General features: G+C 41.1%; 1 protein-coding gene across 1 annotated transcript in view; it reads right to left on the bottom strand.

Annotated features, from left to right (window-relative positions):
• Positions 1-7062: 7062 nt before the first annotated feature.
• Positions 7063-20148, bottom strand: part of GRHL2 (grainyhead like transcription factor 2) — a 212425-nt gene continuing 199339 nt past the window's right edge. Inside the window, exons 15-16 of the mRNA XM_089518384.1 lie at positions 10918-10982; positions 7063-7874 (exon numbers count right to left, since the gene is read on the bottom strand). Of these exons, the coding sequence (XP_089374510.1) occupies positions 7760-7874; positions 10918-10982 (180 nt within the window). The 3' untranslated portion in view covers positions 7063-7759. The remainder of the gene's footprint in view (positions 7875-10917; positions 10983-20148) is intronic.

Genomic DNA, 20148 nt, shown 5'->3' with positions numbered 1-20148 from the left:
AGCTATGGCTCCCAGATAAGCCCTGTCAGAATGGGCAGTGAGATCTGTAGTCCAAAAAAGTAAAATTTCACAGCACTGATTTGAGACAGGGCAGTGGTAAGATGTGTCCCATGGCAGATTTACCTAACAGCAGTGGGTGCATCTGGGAAGGCTTTCTGTTGGGTTAATTTCCCACAGTGCCTCATATCAATACTGTTCAGATCCTCTGGGACAATGGGTCTCTACTTTTGACCAGAAACCCTGACCATTTGCCATGCTGGCTGGAATTTGTGGGAACTGAAGTCCAAAACAGTGGAAGGACCAAAGATTGAGAACCTCTACTTTGCAGTGACAGTGGCAAGCTGGTTTCCAAGTCTAGAGCAGGGATCTGACACTGAGCAGGACTCAGTACCGGTGGGGCCAAAGCAAGCAGGTTGCTGCCTATAGGTTTTGCCAAAGTGGTTGGGGATCAGCAGTTTCCCACAAGTGACAGGTCCTGACAAAAAGCCACTCCCCAAGGCCTTCCTTTTCTTTGGAAAGACTAAAAGACCATGCAAAGTTACAAATGCCACCAGCTTCTGTCTGGTTCCCTAGTCCCTGAGCAGACTGTAGGTTAGGCTTGGAGCTTAAGTTCCTCCTTGCTAATAGTGGCAGTCATGGTGGTAGCAATTGTGATTGTTGTTGTTATTGACTGCGGCTTGCGAATTCTCCCTTTTAATTGTAAGATTCGAGGAACTGCAGTCCTTAACACTGACTTAAATATATTTACCTTCCCTTGAACTGAACTTCATACCTGGAAGATTATTTAAATCTAGTTTTGCTTTATTGGAGATCACTCGGAACACAGGTCAAAGTCATTATCAATCTTTATTTCACAAACTGGAAGGGATGTGGATTTATGGTTGTGTGAGATAAGTGGAGTTGGCCTGAGATTCAGCATAAAAATCAAATTTTAAAGATGGTGGTCCATCCCATTAGAAGGAGAGAGATTTTTAATAGAATTGGTGTGTTATTACTTACTTACCATACGGCAGTTTGGCAACTGATTGTCATTGCTGTTTGTTGTTGTTCTTTCAAAAAAGAATATGTTTTTAATGTGAAATTATAGTTCAGTGGGTATCGCATATAAACATTTTAAAAGCAGCAGAGCATTGGTTTAAAAACAAAAAACAAAAAAAGGAAAGGAAAAGATATGTATTTGTGACAATGTCTTTTACAGTGCCAAACATATGAACAGTATTGTTTAAAGGAAGTAAGTTTTTTTTACTGTATTACTGCTGAACAAATATTGTTTTTAAATGTTAGATTTTGAATAATTTTTGTATTGTAAACTGTTTTGTGACCTGGTGCTTTTTTTCATACTGGAATTACTGGTTGCACCTGAGCATAATTATTATTCTGTTTTCTTATATGGCTACATAACCTCAAAAATCTTTATCAAAACCAGTGTACAGTGGAGACCCAAGATTTGCAACTAAAAAGTCCTACACAACACTTCCTAAATGTTCTTGCCTACTAATAAACATTCTGCTGTAGCTAGGTTTTCTGGAAGTTTCCATTGTGTTGTGGAAGGGGAGCAGTCATTTGGGAAAGATTCATGTATACCTTATTTATTTCTTACCTTGCCAGTGCTATGATGTCTTCTCCTGTCAGAGCTAGGGTAGCCATGATTATGATGATTGCAATGTAAGCCATTTGGAGGGCACTAGGTTGGCTACCCCTGTTGTATTTGAAGGTTTGCCCTGCCCAAGTGTCATGAGAAGAGCAAACCTTGACAGGATTCTGAAGTTATCCATTCCCAGGGAACACCTGGACTGAGCAAACACACAGGTCACCACTTCCCCCACTATGGGAAGATCTACTGCACTTCTATTTAACTATAGCCATTATTTTTACATTTGTGTCTCTACATACACAAATTAGTATGAGTAAACCTTGTGCAAAATGGTGTTCCCTTTTGTCCTCTTGTTCTGGAGGGGGTGATGTGTAAGTAGCTACTCCAATCATAGGAGATGCTTATTACCTTTTATTCCACCCTTCCTTCAAGAAGCTCATACATGGTCTTCCCCTCCTTGTAAGTTATGTTAGTTAGAAATAACAAAGCTTGGAATTTTGCTCAGAAATCATAATTAGTTGCAGTTCTAGTTCCAAGTACACTATACCTGCCAACTGTCCCAATTTGGCAGAGAGAGTCCTTCTGATTAATCCTGTGTTGTCTCATCACGCAGGAAAACAAAGCAGGAAGAAAGCTGGAGAGTAGCATCTTAGTGCTTCAGTTCTCTTCTTGCAGGAGATGGTTGTAAAAGCACAACTTTTTTCTAGCAAAAAAATTTCCATTTAACAAAACATGGTTTCACAACCATCTCCTGCAGGAAGAGAACTGAAGCACTACGATGTCATGTGGGAAGGCACCAAGAAGCTGATCATCTCTGACACCAGAGTTTAGCACACAGCAAAAAAAAGTGACTTTTCCCTGCCAAATTCAGTTCTAATTTGGAATGTATCTTGATATTATCACACACATTTTGCCGCCCCCAGCTGGGTGAATCCCAGATAACTTCCAGCTAGAATCCGAGCTCAGACGGCTTCTTTTCAAAACTGGGAAGCTCCCGGCTTTGCAAATCAGCCATCTGAGCTTGGATTCTAGCTGGAGGTTAACCAGGATTTATTTAACCACCACCACCACCACCAGCAAAATGTTTATGATAATATCAAGATACATCCTGAATTAGAATTGAATTTGGCAGTGGTAAGTCGCTTTTTTAAGCTGTGCGCTTAACTCCTCCATTTCCACTTTGTTTTCTTGTGTCATAAGGCTCTCACTTAACTGTTTTTAAAATGTTCCAGTTTTTCTCACCTCCCACTTTTGCCCTTTATCCTCAGTTTATTGGAACTGCTGCTAACTAAATGCAAAGTGCAAAAGTGGTTTGCACTGAATTAATTCAGTGGGGAGAGGGGAGAAGGGGAGCATGAAACCTTTCCCTTTCCAGTAGGTGCAAGCAAAAGCAAACTGCTACATCTTCTCTTCATTTGTCTGTTCTTCCTCATCAACTTTTGCCATTTTGACCACACTCTCATGTTGCTTGGCCAGACATGTCCTGGTTTTCATCTGCAAAATGTTGCAGGGTATGGTCCCTGGATGAATTTTAATTTTTTGTTTGTTTGCTTACACAATATGTAAACATGTCTACTAAGGCAGGTTTGATTCATGGCTGGAAGAGACAAGAGAAAAGCCTCACTTTCTTGCTGACATGTTTTAGGAACAAAAGTAACCTTCCCAAGCTGTGTTAATGAAGGACCATGGGCCAAACGCAAGGTATGTGGGAGAGTCACATACAGTGTAATCCTATCTGAATATATGTGAGTAAAGATTCTACGCACAGTAAAACCATGTACCACACAGATGTGAAAAACAACAAGTGTTTATAGCTTATGAATATTTATTTCCTTCTTAAAAATTGTACAAAAAATAAAATAAACCTGTATTATTTATACGTTTATAGATTCCCATCCCCCCCTTTTTAAAAAAACCTATTAAGTTACATGACTATTTTCTTAGAATAAAATAGCACACACTGTTTAAACATAGAACTTCCTTGCTTTCCAGAGATGGGGACTGCACACAGAATTTTTGGCACAAACACTCTTGTTTGTATCATGTCACCATTTTCCTGGAGAGATGTTGGGGAGGGAGAGAGGAAAGGGTAAAGGGTTACTAGAAGGACAAACATTTTAAATGCTATACACTTTAAAAGCTTGAAAGCTGAATTCATAACCACAGCCCCCCCCCCCCCTAGTTTCCTCTTTATTAAGGGAACTGAACTCAAGCAACTGCATTCCTTTTGCAGCTTTCTAACAGGTTCAGGAAAATAAACAAGGGGGAAATGTTGGCAAAATGGCTCAATTATAAATCAAATGTTTCTGTATACATATCAAAGTCATTTGTATTTAAAAATAGGCATTTGTTGCCAACAACAAAAGCTAGAAAACAATAGCTAAGCTTGGGGGAGATTCTTCTTCTTCCATGACCATCAAAAGGATGATTTTAAAAAACAAAAATGCTAGAAGGTTAAACGATTGCACACACAGAGGAAAAGTAATGGAGCAGATCTTATTGCCCTAGCAATTGCCATAACCAGATAAAGACACGAGTTGTAGCACAGCATGAAAATTGGTTGGACAGACATGCTGACATCACTATAGTGTGGCAGCTATGTTATTTAAAGGTGTTATTCAGTGACCTGCTAAGCAGCCAGCTTAATAAGTATTGAACTGTAGAAGAGAAAGGTTAGGTTATTATTTTCTCCTCTCTCGCATATTCTGAGGATGTCAGCTCCCTTCCAAACAGAGGCTCCTTACCAGATGTTAATTTTCTCTACTTCTCATACCCTGATCCACTCTCCTTCAAAGTATCTTTTCAGTTCCATCCTGCCATGCAGTTCCTCAAGGCAGAAAATATCAGCTTGCCATCAAAAGGTTTTGTAATCTCAATCAATTCTCAAGCAAGGCTGAATCAGAATATGCTTGGTTACAGATGTATCAGCACTTAAAGTGTTGCCTGACAACAAGGAACAGTCATGCTTTTGCAAATACTGTATACACAAATCATGAGGCTGTTTATTTCTAATAGTGTCTTGCATGCACTGTAGCTTGAGGGCAACTATCCTGAGTTGTCCTTTTCAGCTTTTAAAAAAGCAACATTGGTCGGATGTAGAAATATAAAATTTTGACCTAAATAAATAAAGTGACCTTCAAACTATGACCAGTGATGCTCTTGAATTTATCCGGAATATCCTATCATTCACAGCCTGGAAAAATCTAAAGGGCCCAAGATGCTACAAGAGCATAAGTGTCAGTAAATTCTCTGGCAATGTAGGTCAAACTAATCTACATACCACAAATCTTTAAAAGACATTTCCCTATACACCACCATTTTAGGGTTGTTTCATTTGGCTTTGAAATTGGCTAATCTAAAAATGTGTTTTGAACTTATTTACATCTATGCACATGTCCCCCTCCAAAAAGCCACATCCCCCTGGTCATTTTCTCAATTTGGCATCCTACACTCAGCTTCTCAAAGCTTATATGAGGAAGAATTTTAAGGATTTCATTTCACATTATATTTCACATTTTCAGACCTAAGGGAATTTAAAACAAATCCAAAAATAAATGGCAATGCAATTCTCTTACTCTTAGTTCAAGGAAGCTAATGGACAACAGAGTATCTGAAAGCGGTGGGGATGCTTTTATGTTTGGGGAGAGTTTGCTGAGAGCTTCTCTTTATTTCATTGTGTCATGTGAAAGCAGGTGGCATAAACTGCCTTAAATTGAATTAAGACTACTGGCTGAGCTAGCTCTGTATTGTCTGAAAGCAGCTTTCCTCAACCTGGCATCCTCCAGGCATTTGGACTACAACTCTCATCATCCTCAACCAGGAAGATTGGCATTGTGGTCCAGCACTGACTAGTTGCAGTTCTTCACGGCAGTCTCTTCCAGCCCTCACTGGAGATCCTGTGGACTGAACTTGAAAGTTCAGATTACAAAGGAGGATGTCCACCACTCAGCTGTAGTCCTTCCTCAGCAGTCTCATGAATGCAATGAAAATCTGCCTAATATATACACATAAGAGAGGGGGAATACCATAATCCCACAAAACCTAAAATCTACAACTTGGACTTCCATGTACATTCAGACCCAATTCAAGAAAAGGGTATGTGCATTATTATATTTACATTTTAGCATGTGATCCTTTGAGACGTGCCAGCCCATTTTACTAAATAAACAAAATCCACAGAGGAGTCATTCATAAAAAGCACTTCTTGAAATCCTGCTTTGTAGACCAGGAGATTACAACTAGTGACAAGGTGAGCCACAAGGAGTGTTTTTTTTTTTGGGGGGGGGGGGGGCTGAAGGTGTTTAGGAAGAAGGGTGAGGCAGGCAAAGGACCATAAGCAGTTATGGGGCACCACCTACATCCTTTCAAGTATACAAATAAGTACCTTGCCAGTCTCCTTGCTTCCTGGTTGGCATACAAACTGTTTCAGTTCCACGGGGGGGGGGGGGGGGGAATAAGCCTCTGTATGCAAGTTCTCCCTCCATAACATGCCCATAAGTATGCAGTCCCTTTTTTGCTACCATTTGCACTGACAAAAGATGGCATCACTCCAAATCCTCCTGAAATCCACAATGCTACATGAATGCATCTTTGCTGTTACTTGATTTCACTTAGAACAACAAGATAACAAGCCACAGCTACTCTGATCCAATTCTATTCCTCTACTAAAGGAGGCATGATCGTGGACTTCATATACATATCAAAAGAAGATAGAGAACATGGAGCAGATCTGTTCTCTGGCAGGACTAAGACCAAGGAATGGAAAATGCAGGGAAAGAGATTTCACTGCCCCTCAGTCAAAACCTCTTAACAAAACTCTAGTGGAACTCTTGGGAGTTGATGGTCTCTCCTTTGCTGAAGGCATTTAACCAGAAGCTGGATGACTATCCATCAGGGATGCTGTATTTGTCTTTTGCACTATAGATTCTGAAATAAGCAGGGAAATGGAGGAGACCCATGCTGCCTTTGTACTTATATGATTTTATGACGACGTGAGCTGCTGTCATTTGAGCTGCTTCATGCTGCTAAATGCATCAGGAAAAGGAACAGAAAAATTCAAGGATGAAGATAAAGGATACATAATTCAGGAATTGGAAGAATGAAGCAACATGGCACATCACCTGGGTGTTTCAGGATGAATGAGACCAGAAAGGTTTTAATGCTGCATTAGTTTGTGGAGCAAATGTCAGATGAGAACTTTTGATATTCCAATAGGGGTTCCATAGAAAAGATATGGTTATCTTTCTGAACATTCATTAACTGATGGCAAACGTCTAGCCTGTTTCCAACTGTTAATTCCAACTAAAGCAGATCCACTAAACCAAATAAATTGACATAAGTGCTGACTTACCAAATTCTTATTGTTTCAATGAGTCTACTCTAGATGGAATTAACCATTCAATTTAGGTCTGTTCTCAGCAAAAAAACAAAACAAAACAAAAAAACCCTACCAGCATCAAATCCCACCATAAAACAGAGTGACAGTAAACAATTCAGCATACACAGGAAAAATATATTATTACATATTATAAACACTATGTACAGAGGTTGAAATGGAAGGCATTTTTCTTGCAAGTTACCTGCCATCTCACTACAGTCCTTATTTGCCACATACAGAGAAACACTTGGAGGCATGTGGCTAAGCTATACATTTCTCAGGACTCGATACAAATTTAGTAAAGGGGAAGATAATCAAACTACTTTCCCCATCACTAGCTCTGCACAAAAAATACTATCAGATCTTCTAGCTATTTATTTTGGAGGGTGTAATTTTATTACAAATACTAATTGAATGGATGTAATTTTTAAAATTCATTGTATCAAACTTTCTTTTTTTTAAAAAAAAAAGTCATTTTTTCTTCCTTGCAGTGGTTAGGATCATGAAGTCTGGGGTCCACAGATTATTTACATACTGCAAAGTGAGAAGCAATAAATAAGGAACGGTGTGATGGTATGTTGGTACATCTTGATTTAAAATCACTTGTCAGTAACTAAGAGGTATTTTTTATCCCCTTTGCTAAACGTGAACAATGTACTGTAGTTAGTGGAGTTTTGTAACAGCCTCTCTTCTTAGCCTCAGTGAGTCTTTGGGGCCTTAGTGGAACATTCCTTTCCTTGATATAAGTGAGAAATGCTGTGACTTCCAGGGCTGCACAATAATCTAGGCTAGATCTCCGTTAATGTAACCTTGAGGCCTTCCACTGTGCTTTCCATGTTTAGAATGAAAGTGTCTTCGTTGGAATAATGTTCAATGATGTTATCATCCATGTTGACCAGGATCCTGCAATTAAAATGCAATACATTAGCAAAATTCAGATGGACAAAGGGATTTTTGAATGTGTGTAACTGTTTTGAACATTTGTGTTTGTCATTTGTGTTATTGCTTTGACACAGCCCATAGTGCAACATATTACTTTCTGGAGTTTCAGCTTTGGATACAAACTGTAAGTCCCACTGAACACAGTAGTATTTCTTTCTGTGTAAACTGTGCAAAACAATGATCACCAATTAGCAGACACTAATCCTCTTTTGCATATCCTCCTACCCTGAGGAGGCCATCAACAACAGAACAATACACAGATTAACATGGGAATCACTCCTCCTCACCCAGGGTCACACTGTGTGTGTGTGTGTGTGTGTGTGTGTGTGTGTGTGTGCGTGCGCGCACGCGCGATTGCCTCCCAACTCTCATGCAGCATGGTAAACTATGGCTCTCCACAAATTGGACTGTCAACTTTTTTGACCACTGATGCAGTCTGGGGCAGAGAGAAGTGCAGAGTAACAACCTCTGGAAGGCCACAGTTCTTCCACCCTTGGTGAAGAACTCATTTCTTTTTTGTTTCTTTAAAAAAGTGTTAATATGGATAGTGAAATGGAATGAAACTTGGAAAAAGTGCTCCCAAATCCCTCTTAAAAGTTTTTAGGAAATATTACGTATTGAATGAATGAATGAATGAACGAACGAACGAACAGTATTGTTCCTTTTTGTCATGGTGTATTTTTGAAATCCGATTTGGCTATTACTCTAGCTGCGCCTTACCTATTGCTAGAGGACCTAAAGATGGCAGTGCATACACTGGTAACCACAAAGTTGGACTTCCACAATGCACTGTACATTGGGATACCTCTGTACCAAGTTCAGAAACTTCAGTTATTTCAAAACACAGCAGCCAGATTGACACAATGGGTTACTTTTAAAACACTGACATGAGAAGCAAATGTAGACAGATTACTCGTAAAAAGTAATTACCCAAACTCTAGCCCTATTCCAAACTGCTTGCCTAATGTGTGAGAATACCAAACAGGGGAGAAGCTGCAACATGGGCATATCCCTCGTGATCCCTGGGATTGCCATGTGACCTGCATGGTACAGAATTGCAGCAGCTCCCACATTTCAAAATAACGTTAGACACCTTCCCTCTCCTATATGATATGTCTGACTCAACACTTGTACCAAGACTTCTATAGCTGTAAAGTGCAGTGCGTAATTAGCAGAAACCACACAGTTCACTCATTGCTCTGACCTCTGACTTGTAGTGTTTGAATGCTATATTTGAAGCATGAATTGCTTCATCATCACTTAGCTAGCACAAATGAATCAAGGGCATTTATCATACGGAGGTTATTGGAGCTAAGATCAGGGATGACTGCGGGTCGAATGATGCGAATTGATGTTATAACGTGAGTGTTTTATCACACCTGGTTGCCCTTCCGTTGCCCTTCCGAATCGAGGGGAATCGAATCCAAGGCAAGTCACGTGATGTGGATTCAGGCAAAGTGGAGTGAGTGCAAATTGTATTACCACATACCATGCGGATTCAACGATTCGAACTGGGAGCCTTGCACATGATCAGTGGGGGTCTGGATGCATCTTGAACCTTTGCACTTCCAGGGTTAAGAAGGGAGCCTGGTTCCACTTTCACATGAATGACAGCTTCACCTTTCTTCCTCCCTTCTATTTTCCCATCCCTGGCAGCCAAATTCAAAGGGGTCCTCCGTGTCAGAGCCCCCATCCATTTCAGCCACATCAACATCTATTCTCTTGTCATTCTCCTCATCTATTTCATCTACATGTCTCCTTCCTTTTGTAACAGTTGCCTTCTCTTAGGTTGCATCCACACTGCGGAGATAATCCGGTTTGACTTCACTTTAACTGTCCTGGCTCAGTGCTATGGAATTCTGGGAACTGTAGTGTCCTGAGATATTGATCCTTCTCTGCCAGAGAGCTCTGGTGCCTCAGCAAACTAATAACTTAAATTATTATTATTATTAATATTATTTTAAAATTAATTATTATTAATATTATTATTTTAAAATAATAAATTATCATTTTAAAAATAAATTATTATTATTATTATTATTATTATTATTATTATTATGGGAGTTGGAGTTTGTTGTGGGGTCCTTGGCTCGAGGCTATGGAATTCTGGGAGTTCCATCTCTCTCTCCAGCCTTCTGTTTCTTTCCCTTTAGATCTGTCATCTGGACCTACCCTCCATCCCTAGCCTCACGTGAATGATAGGGAATGTCACCTATCTCTAAATGCCCTCTGCTTCATACAAATGTATCACCCACCGGCAAAACTGTTGTTGTTGTTGTTGTTATTTTGCAGTGATTTATTATTATTATTATTATTATTATTATTATTAATAAATTTCTTTCACTGCAAAATAATCAGTGTAGAAACTGCAGTTCTACTTTGAAGTAAATCCTGCCTCCACCTTGGCCCCACTTTGGAGGACATCCTCCAAAGAGTCCCCCCAAAGAGTCCTTTAGAAACTTTACTAACCTCACTCTCTCTCTTTGCCCCCTCTTTTCCCTTTCTCTCTCCCCCCCGATCTCCCCCCTACTCACCAGCATGTCTCCTGTCCATGTTAAAATGTGAATGCATTCATTCAGGGGGGAGCACCGGAAGCAAATGGGGCAAAATTGCAGCACGGCATCATGGGAAATTTGCAACCCAGGGTTTTTGCAGTGGTGTACCAGTGCACAAGCAAAGTGTCATTTCACACCAGACCAATTCGCAGTGAATTCGAAGCGAGCTTGAATGTGAATCCTGTCAACTCACTTATTTAGAGAACTCTCCAAAATGAGGAGCCAGTAAGGATTCAGTCCGGAAGCACCGCGGAAGCACCACGGGAGGAGCTTCCATTGAAAGGAACCAGGTGTGAAAATACATTAACGTTATAATGTGAATTCGCGTCACTCGATTCACAGTCACCCTGAATCTGAGCTGGAAAAACCCCGTTTGATAAACGCCCATGTCTTGCTTTGGCACTTGCAAGGCATTTTTGCAAAAACTTGAATCACAAGGTTCCTCTTACCCCTTTTTGCTCTTCTTGTAAAGCTTTGTGATCTTTTCAGCTGGAAGGCCATATTTTTCAGAAATCTACATTTAAAGTTAAAAAAGAAAAAAAAAAGAGATCTGTTAAAAAAAACAAACTCCACACAGTATCACCATCTTCCATTAAAGAGGGTGGTTAACTGACCTTTCTCATCACCACCAATTTTAATGGGGAAATTTGCAATGGAGTTCTGAGTATGTCTGCTCAGAAGTAAATCCTACAGAGTACATTGTGACTTTTGCATATATAAGGTTGCAGTCATACATATGGAACTTCAATCATATCAACACCATCTGAGCTGCCTGACACTGTACAAATAATATTATATATCTACCATACAAATTGTATGGTTTTCTTCTAAGAAGTCTCAATTCACTTGACATAAAGCATTTTCCCTCTAAATCTATTGTTAAGTTAGAAAAAAGTTTTGCAAGAAGAAAACTGTTAAGATGAAAGCAGATTTCCTTGGAAAATGAATGGAGATTAATTAGCAATATTAACATATGTTAATTCACATATCATTCATATGTTTCACAGGCAGACATGTGAAACAATAACCCAAGATTGGGATACATTCACATTTCAACTTAATTTTAAATTTCAATTTACTTTTGGGCCCAGGATAAATTCTACCATCAGAATACCAGATTTCAAGGCTGCTCAGGAGAAGACATTTCCAACACCAGTCAGAACCTTCTACACCTTCTCTTATTTTGCCCAACTCATTTTTTGATATCTTATTCTGTCTCTTTATTTGCCTCCTCCCTTTACTGTATTTCATTTACTTTCTCATATTTTAAACCCGTTATCTATAAGATGAGTAAACATTCTTGAAAAGAACATTATAATATACATTATAATTGTTACTGCCTATATATTCATAAAACATAAATCATGGCTTCCATGGAACAGAAGCATTTTCTTGCTGCTTCAGTGGAAATGTACATACCCATCAAATCAATAAAGATTACATAAATGTTGATTTGCCAGGTTCCCATTGATACGCTGATCGAAATTTAAATCTTACATACATGGATACGCAAACTGGCATCCATTTACAAGATACAGGAGGAGGAGGAGAGAGATACTGGGACATTCTAAAAGAAGCTGAAAAAGTAGGGAACAGAGGATTAAACATGACTATTGTCTGAGCCAAATTGGGATAGCTGAAAGGTATGTTTATGCTGCCAAAATAGCACTACACAGAAACACAAGGGAGAGGAACTGGGAAACCCCAAGGTTTACAAATGTGGTGGTACAAAATCTAAGGGTGTGCTGAGAGGGCAAAACCAACAAAGAGGTCAATGAGGACTTAGTGCTAAACTTGCAATGGAATGTTGAATATTTCAGATGAAAACAGAAAATGGAGTGGCAGTAAGACAGAACAGAGTGTCTGGAATCTGGAACAGTAACAATTAAGGCAGGGACTTTTGACTCAGATCCCACTTGTAGATGCTCAGCTAGTAATGTACTGTTTGTTTTTAACCTCAGTTAATAATGTACTGGGCTCTTTTTTTCCTCTTTTACTCACAGCATAACCACAAGTCATTCTGCATAGCTTCCAGTAAACCTCTCTCACAAAAGCAGTTTTCAAAGCTGTTTCCTGGTTGCAAATGCAGACAGCTAATTAGAGTTCACTTCACACTTTTCCTTATGACTCAGCCTAAGGGCAAATAAAAAGGGAAAGGAGATAAGAGATGCATGCAGAGACATTCACAGAGCAGCCAAACATAGCTGACTCCATGCACTTGTTCTTGATCTGGAAATTTTGCAAAACTCTTTGCAAAATAAAGGAGGAAGACTTTTTGCCATGAAAGTACTAGCTGGAAAATCAAAGAGATTTCGATCAGCAGTGCACTAAGCCAGTCCAATGGATTTAGCTTTTAAAGAATTAGACATGCTGCAGAAACCAGTAGTTTCATTCCCCACCTGCCTGCCTGACTGTGCTTTCTAGTTGCTAGTAGTGACTATCTGTGATCTACTAATAGCAAATGTGAATTATGCAGCTCCCATACCCTCCAACATTTCAAAGCTGAAAACTGGGACATGTGTAACCAAACAACAACATCACAGTATGGTGAGGATGACAAAGCTGAGAATAAGGCAGAGCATAGAAGCTAGAAGATGCTACAGCAGTTTGGTTTTTCCCGAGCCTACTGGGAAGAGTAGAATTCCACCCTGTCCTCTCCAGTTTATTTTTACCCCATCTTCTCTCCTACTTTTGCACTCTGAATTCAGTTTGCAGCAGTTTAAGGAAGCTGAGGCCTGAGGGAGATTGTGGGAGGAGGAGGAGGAAACTGGGGAGTATATCACACAGAGCTTTTTGGTGGTGGTGTGGCTCAGTTCCAGCTCACTTCCAAAGTGATTGCACTTCCAACAATGCGGTTTCACCTTGGAAAGTGACTGTTTTTTCAGACACCATTGATTTCTATGGGAACCCCTTGTGAATTGCTTCAGCAGCATTTCTGAAGTCACCCCTCATTTTGGTTAAAACGGAAAAAAGTGGCTTCAGAGAATTTACTACCAGGCTGCCTTCGATTGCACTGCGATTTGGTCTGGTGTGGAAAAGCACTCCGATGCCACCCCCCCTTGGCCCCTGCATCCTGCTCCGTCATCCCCCTCCTCCTCCTTCATGCCATCTCCTCCTCTCTGCCAACCAGCCAATCCCATCATCCCCTGTATCCCCTGCATCCTCCTAGACCCCAATTTGCTCCACTTCTTCAGCCTCCCACCAATCCCATCATCCCTGCCTTCTTCTAGACCCCCATCTGCTTCTCTCCTTCACCCTGACACCTAACCCATCATCCCCTGACTGCTCCTGCATCCTGATCCTGGCCCCAGCAACCCCCAGTGAGCTATCCCATCATCCCCTGCCTTCTCCTAGACCCCATGAAGGATGACAGCTAAGGAAGGGGCAGGGAAGGAGGACAGCATCCAGAGCCCCACTGAGCATGTGCAAGAGGGCCGATTCGAATCGTTGACCCCTCACAGTATGCTCTGGTGTGGTAATACAATGTGCACTCACTCCCCTTTGCTTGAGTCCGCATCATGTGACTGGCTTGGAATCAAACTGACTTCTCTTCTCCCTCACTTCAGAAGGACAACAGAAAGGCAACCAGGTGTGGAAAAACATGACGTTTTAACCTCAATCCGAATTGCTAGAGAGAAGTGACTCTAGATCTGGTGTGGAAAAACATCACACTTTACATTGCTAGGAAAGTATGAACCCCCGTAATCCCCCCCCAAAAAAATTATGTGTTTAAATTTTAAAAAATCTTTCTAGGTTGTATAAACCTCCGACACTCTCTTATGTTTCTCCCATCATCTTGATATTTCTTCCTGGGGAACATTTCAGTTTGCCTGGACAATCGCCTTTGACTTTACAGTGAAAGCTTTAAAGAGAGAACTGGAATAGTTTGGAATCAGAATTCATAAACAACATTTGATTGCATTTTTCAGGTCATGGAAAAAGTCTACAGAAAAAGTTCTGGCCCAGCTGAAACAAAGATGTCCCTGAGTGGATGCTGTATGCATGAAATATTGAGTGCTTAGGGCACTAAGGTTGTTTTACCATATGCTTATTCTTTCCTTGACTTGATGAAATGCTTTCTTCTCCTAAATCCATGTTTTATGTACAACAGCCCTATCTTTAATCCGTCTAAAAAGCCTAATTAAACAGACAGTTTCCTATAAGAGTTCATGTTGTAACAGTTTATTTTCTAAGGTGCCGTAGAACTTTCTTGTCTCTCAGAAGGGGAAAAAAAGAATAATAGTAAAGATCAACTGCCTCATTTTCTGGGACATAACTATAAGTGGGGGGGGGGGGGGGGAATGAAGCAAATGCTAAATATAAGAAAAAGCAATCAACTATCATGGAAAGGCACAGATCAACATGTGATAAACAAGGGAAAACTCCCACAGTTCATGCAAATTGTAAACAATGGAACTTCCCTTTAGCATTCATGTTCTTGGTAGGTTGCAGCTTCGAAAACAATAAGCTTAAAACTGCCAGCCTCAAGGAAGTGTGTATGTGCCTGTGTGTGTAAACAACAGCATCTTATTCATTAGTTTTTCATAGTATTTCTCATATTCCACCAGAGGTAAAATAATGACTAGGTTTACATCCAGTGAGAAGGCAGGGCAGCTCAGACGCAAACATTTGTTATTGTAGAGCACTTGCTTTTTTCTGTAAGGTTTCATAATGTCTAGTTAGAACCTCTCATATGCTGCTGGTAGCGGACACTTTTGGAGAGTTGAGACCTTGGATAGCTTGAATTTTGCCTGAAATGTGGGCCAGTGGGCTGCTGTAAGTGAAACACATAGCCCCAATTAAAAGAGAAAACAGGGATCGATTTACATTACAGAACTATAGCAATATTATTCCACTTTAACTGCCAGGGCTCCAGCTTACAGAATTCTGGGGTGAGGCACTGGAGCACACTGACTGAGAATTATAAATGCTGCTCCCTGAACTACCAGTTCCAGGATTCCATAGGGCAGAACCACGCCAGTTAAAGTGGAATAATAGTACTATCATTCTCTAGTGTGAATGGGCCCCTAGTTAGGCTGTTTGGTTTTTTTGTTTTTTAATCATAAGCAAAAGAGATAATGTACTATCTGGGGCTCTATGAAATAGATCCAGTTCCTGAGATCCATGCTGCCTGGGATTATTTCAGTGTGTCTCAATGTGCACTTTACAGAGACTTCAAAATTAACTTTTTGGAACTACGAACTCTGACCCAGAATCCAGGGATTGCATCCAGATTAGTAATTTTTCCAGGAGATGTTTTAAAGGTTTTAAGAATGTGTTGAAATTGCATAATTGTGAAGAAAGACTCATGGGTATTAGATGTATATTTTTAGAAAAAGATAAACAAATATGCATGGGAGAATAAACACTTCCCCTGCAAACTAAAAACCACATTATCACTGAGGCCAGGAATATCTGCCAGTACAAAGTAATCCATGACTGGTCTCTTTTTGGCTCTTGTTTGCTATCTTTTCTAGCCCACATTGCCTGAATAGAATTGGAGAGGAAATAAAACTTGAGATAATGGTATATTAGGAAGATAGCTAACTGGGGGATTCTGGGAGTTGTAGTTCAAACAGTAACATCTCCCAGCTCTACAATACCCAGTGGCATGCTGACAAACCATCGTGGCCTATGCCTGTCATTTTCAGCTACAGAATACAAATCACATACAAAGTATTGCAGATGACAAACTGTGCTACTGGAACCTTCCAAAGGGTCTGGGAATTCTCAGACCTCTTCTGTCAACAGTTCTCAGGGCTGGTTGAGAACTGTTTTGTTCCAGAAGCGAAGGACAAAATGGCACCCCCTCCATTCCACAGAAAGAAAGCTAATTTGACAATTGTATCCAACAGCTGGGTAGGACCTAAAGTTCTGAGTCTATTTGGGGAGAGGGTTCAGGTACATTTATCCCTCTACTGAGCCACAACTAAGCTGAAGAAGCCTATTTGTCTTATTGCAATTTTATTTTTGTTGTAATCCCGCCTAGATCCACAGGTAGAGGTGGGAAATATAAATAAATCATATTGTTGTTGTTGTTTAGCAGTCTACCTCCACCCTGCTTCTGGGGTAAATCAGAACTATAATTGATGTGGTTGCTGGGTGGGTATGTGTGAATCTTTCTTGAATAGCTTAGATAGCAGCCATTACTGTTATTGAGCAGAGGGAGATATGGCGTGGTGAGACAGTCCTATTATCATGGAAGAAGGGAGAATCACAGGTTGGTTGTTCCCCCCAAGACTGTCACTCCTGTCAGTCTAGACAGCCCTAGCAACAAGCCCCATGGGCTGAAAACGCAGTAGCTCAATGCCAGATTGGTAAACAGGAAAACATCCTTGATCCAGTACTTAATCCAGGATGAGCATACTGACCTGGCTTGCATTATAGAGACCTGGATGGAAGAATCTGGGGAAGTAATCTCATCCAGCTTTGTCTGACTGGGTTCTCTGTACAGTAGCATACAAGGCTTAGTGGGTGGGGAGGCAGAGTTGCAGGGGTCTATCAGGATTCTATCTTCCTCACCCAGTGCCCCATCCCAGAGTCTGCTGGGTTTGAGTGTGTTTGGGGATGTTCCCACTTAAGATTTGAAACGATTTAAAATATAACGTTTTTAATAGATCCGATTCAAAATAACCCTGGTCTTATCCCGCGTTCCGAATCGCTTTTATTCTTCGTTCCCATCTGGTTTTTTAAATCGAAGTTTTTACCTGCAAGCGTTCCTACTTGGCATGAAATCGGTGTTTAAATAAAGTGATTCTTCTCCTCCATACCTTATTTGGAGCTGTCAATCAATAGTACGTCAGAATGACGTAACGTTAATCCGGAATATTTGGAAGCGATTTATCTTTTGGCATCGTTTCCATTTCATTGACTGTTTGTGAATTTAGCGCATTTAGGAAAGCGAATTTAGGAAACCCAAGCTCTTTCCAGAGGAACTATGGGATAGGTTTTGCATGACAGCATCCCCTCTTCATGTCTCCCAAGACAGCCAGGGAGAATCCCTTCAGAGAGCACAGAGATCAATGGGGGAGGCTTCTGGCAAAGCGAATTTAGGAAACCCAAGCTCTTTCCAGAGGAACTATGGGATAGGTTTTCCATGACAGCATCCCCTCTTCATGTCTCCCAAGACAGCCAGGGAGAATCCCTTCAGAGAGCCCAGAGATCAATGAAGGAGGCTGCTGGAAAAGCAGGGAGGGAGCACTCTTCCCAAAGATTCTCTTTCCAGGGTTGGAGGAGAAGGCAGATTCCATTTGAGAAAGGGAGGGAGAAAGGCTCTATCCCCCCCCAATTGATCAGAGCCCTTCCTTGCCTGGGCGAGATCAGATGCCTCATCGCGAGGAGCCTTCCCTTCCCTGTCTGGGCGAGATCAGAACCCAAGCGGGCAGGGAATGCCTCTTCGAGAGGAGCCTTCCCTTCCTGCCTCTCCTCCGTTAGAAATGGGCTCTCCCCACACAGAGGGGAGGTTGCAATCCACCGGCAGATGCAGGCGCTTGAGCAGCCGGGACTTCAGGCGCTTAAAGCGCTGAAGAGATTAAGCGCCTGTAAACCATTAAAATAAAAAATAAAAATAATCCTTATCTCTTATTGAAAGACCACAGCGGACAAAGGGGTGAGGGAAGCAAAAATGGCGACAGCCATGACGGATGGGGACAGAAAGGGCAACTCCCCCAAGGCCAGCCCCATCGCACTCGGCTCCTCCCATCCATCTAACCCGATTTCAAAGGTTGTCGTTCCTATTTAAATGCTCCGGTTCCTAACTCGAATCAAGGGAAAAACGAAGGTCAGACCCTTTGTCTTTTTTAACGCGCGTTAAATGACGAAAAATCGATTCAAAATTTTAAACCGCTCTACGATTCGATTTGTAGTGGGGACGATTGCGGGTTGCTCTAGAACCGTTCTAGGTTTAAATCGGATCCTAATAGGAAAGCCACTCCTTGGATTCGATTCAGAACGCGGGGTTTCACCTAATGGGAACATCCCCTTTGTCTGAAGATAGGTGACAGGGACAGAATAGGGATTCTCTTGTACTGCCACCTAACATTTTTCTCCCATGGAGTAGAGCCAAGCAAGCCCCCTGGTTCACTAAAGAGCTAATGGCAATGAAACAGTGGGGAAGGAGACTAAAGCACTGATGGCAGAAAGCTTGGAGCGAGCCCAATCAAACATGGGCTAGAGCTTACTGGAAAGTTTACTCCTTGCGGGTGGTGGTGGCAACAAAGAAATCTCTTTGCCAGCATTGCAATTGCTTGGTGTCAACCAGAAGAGTTGCCTTGAGTGATCAGGGGCCTTCTACACTCTTCCCCACGGTAACTGCAGGTCAACAACTTAGCAGCATTCTGTTATAGTTTGAATAGTTTGCACAATACTTTGTGGATAAAATTGCTTGGATCTGCTCCATCTTGGATGCTATCATTGATACAGGTCCAGTAAATGTAATCTTGTCTCAGGCTAGTGGATTCATTTCAATTTGTACAGACTGAGGATGTGGACAGGATCCTTGGAGAGGTGAGGGTCACCACATGTGCACTTGAACCTCACTTTTCCTGGCTTAGAAAAGCAGCCAGATTGGGAGTGGCTGAGTGGGTAACAGGAGTAGTGAATGCCCTCACTGCATCAAGGCAAGAGTTCCATCTTCTCTAAAAGAAGCAGTAGTGAGGCCCCTCCCTGAACCCGACTACAGTAGACAACTATCAGCCAGTCTCCAATATTCCTTTTCTGATTAAGGTTCTGGAACATGTGGTGGCCTCCCAGCTCCAGAGGTTCCTGGATGAAGTGAATTATCTAGATCCATTTCTATCTGGCTTCAGATCTGGCTATGGAATGGAATCAGCTTTGGTCACTTTACAGAACTGGACAATGTGTGTGTGTGTGTGTGTGTGTGTGTGTGTGTGTGTGTGTGTGTGTTAGTTCTGCTGAACCTTTTCAGCCATGATTTGCAAACAGGTTAAAAAAAATTATTCTCTTCTTCTCTTTCCCATTGTTTCAAGATACCTTGAATGCTCAGCCTTCTTGTTTCCAGGGAACATCCATTAACACTGACATTAGCAGGGATCAAAATATTTCCAGGGCAGCACCAGAGTGGAGGTGGACAATATTCTCCTAGACAACTAGGTTGATGTGTCCCCTCCTTAAACACTGATGCCTGTTACCAGGCTCCTATGGCAACTTGAAGGAGAGGCTTTCGGAATTAATTACACCACCACCAACAACAAAAAGCTGCAGTCAAGACTGTCACTTGGGATCTTCTTAAAGAAATCACATTATATATTTACACTATTATCTTACATTTCTGATATTGCTGGCAAGAAAAACAAGGAGATAACGTTTATAACAACCTGAATGGAGTGTATACAAACACTTTCTTTAACCTTTCTGACATTACTGGTAATTGGTGAAATATGAAAAGAGGATCCATAGAGAAGGACTGAAGGAATTTCACACACTGGAAGTGAATCCTGTGTAATTGGCTTCTCTTTTCATTTTACAGGGAGCCCATAAAACCTTAGCATATCTTTGGTGACTACAAATATAAAAAATGTTTTTAAAAGCATTACATGCATATTTAGTGAGTTATTCTGAGCTGGAGGGGTGGCAGAGGAAGAAATAAATTAATACAGAGTGCTATGGGGGGATGATGTTTAAATATTTGGCTTCCCACTCCACCCTGGGGCCTTTTGAAG

The sequence above is a fragment of the Sceloporus occidentalis genome, unplaced genomic scaffold, assembly GCF_023333645.1.
Source record: "Sceloporus occidentalis isolate IW3139 unplaced genomic scaffold, rSceOcc1.0.p SCAF_3, whole genome shotgun sequence".
Lineage (NCBI taxonomy): Eukaryota > Metazoa > Chordata > Lepidosauria > Squamata > Phrynosomatidae > Sceloporus > Sceloporus occidentalis.
The sequence above is the reverse complement of the archived record's forward strand: the minus strand, read 5'-3'. Positions and strand labels throughout refer to the sequence as shown.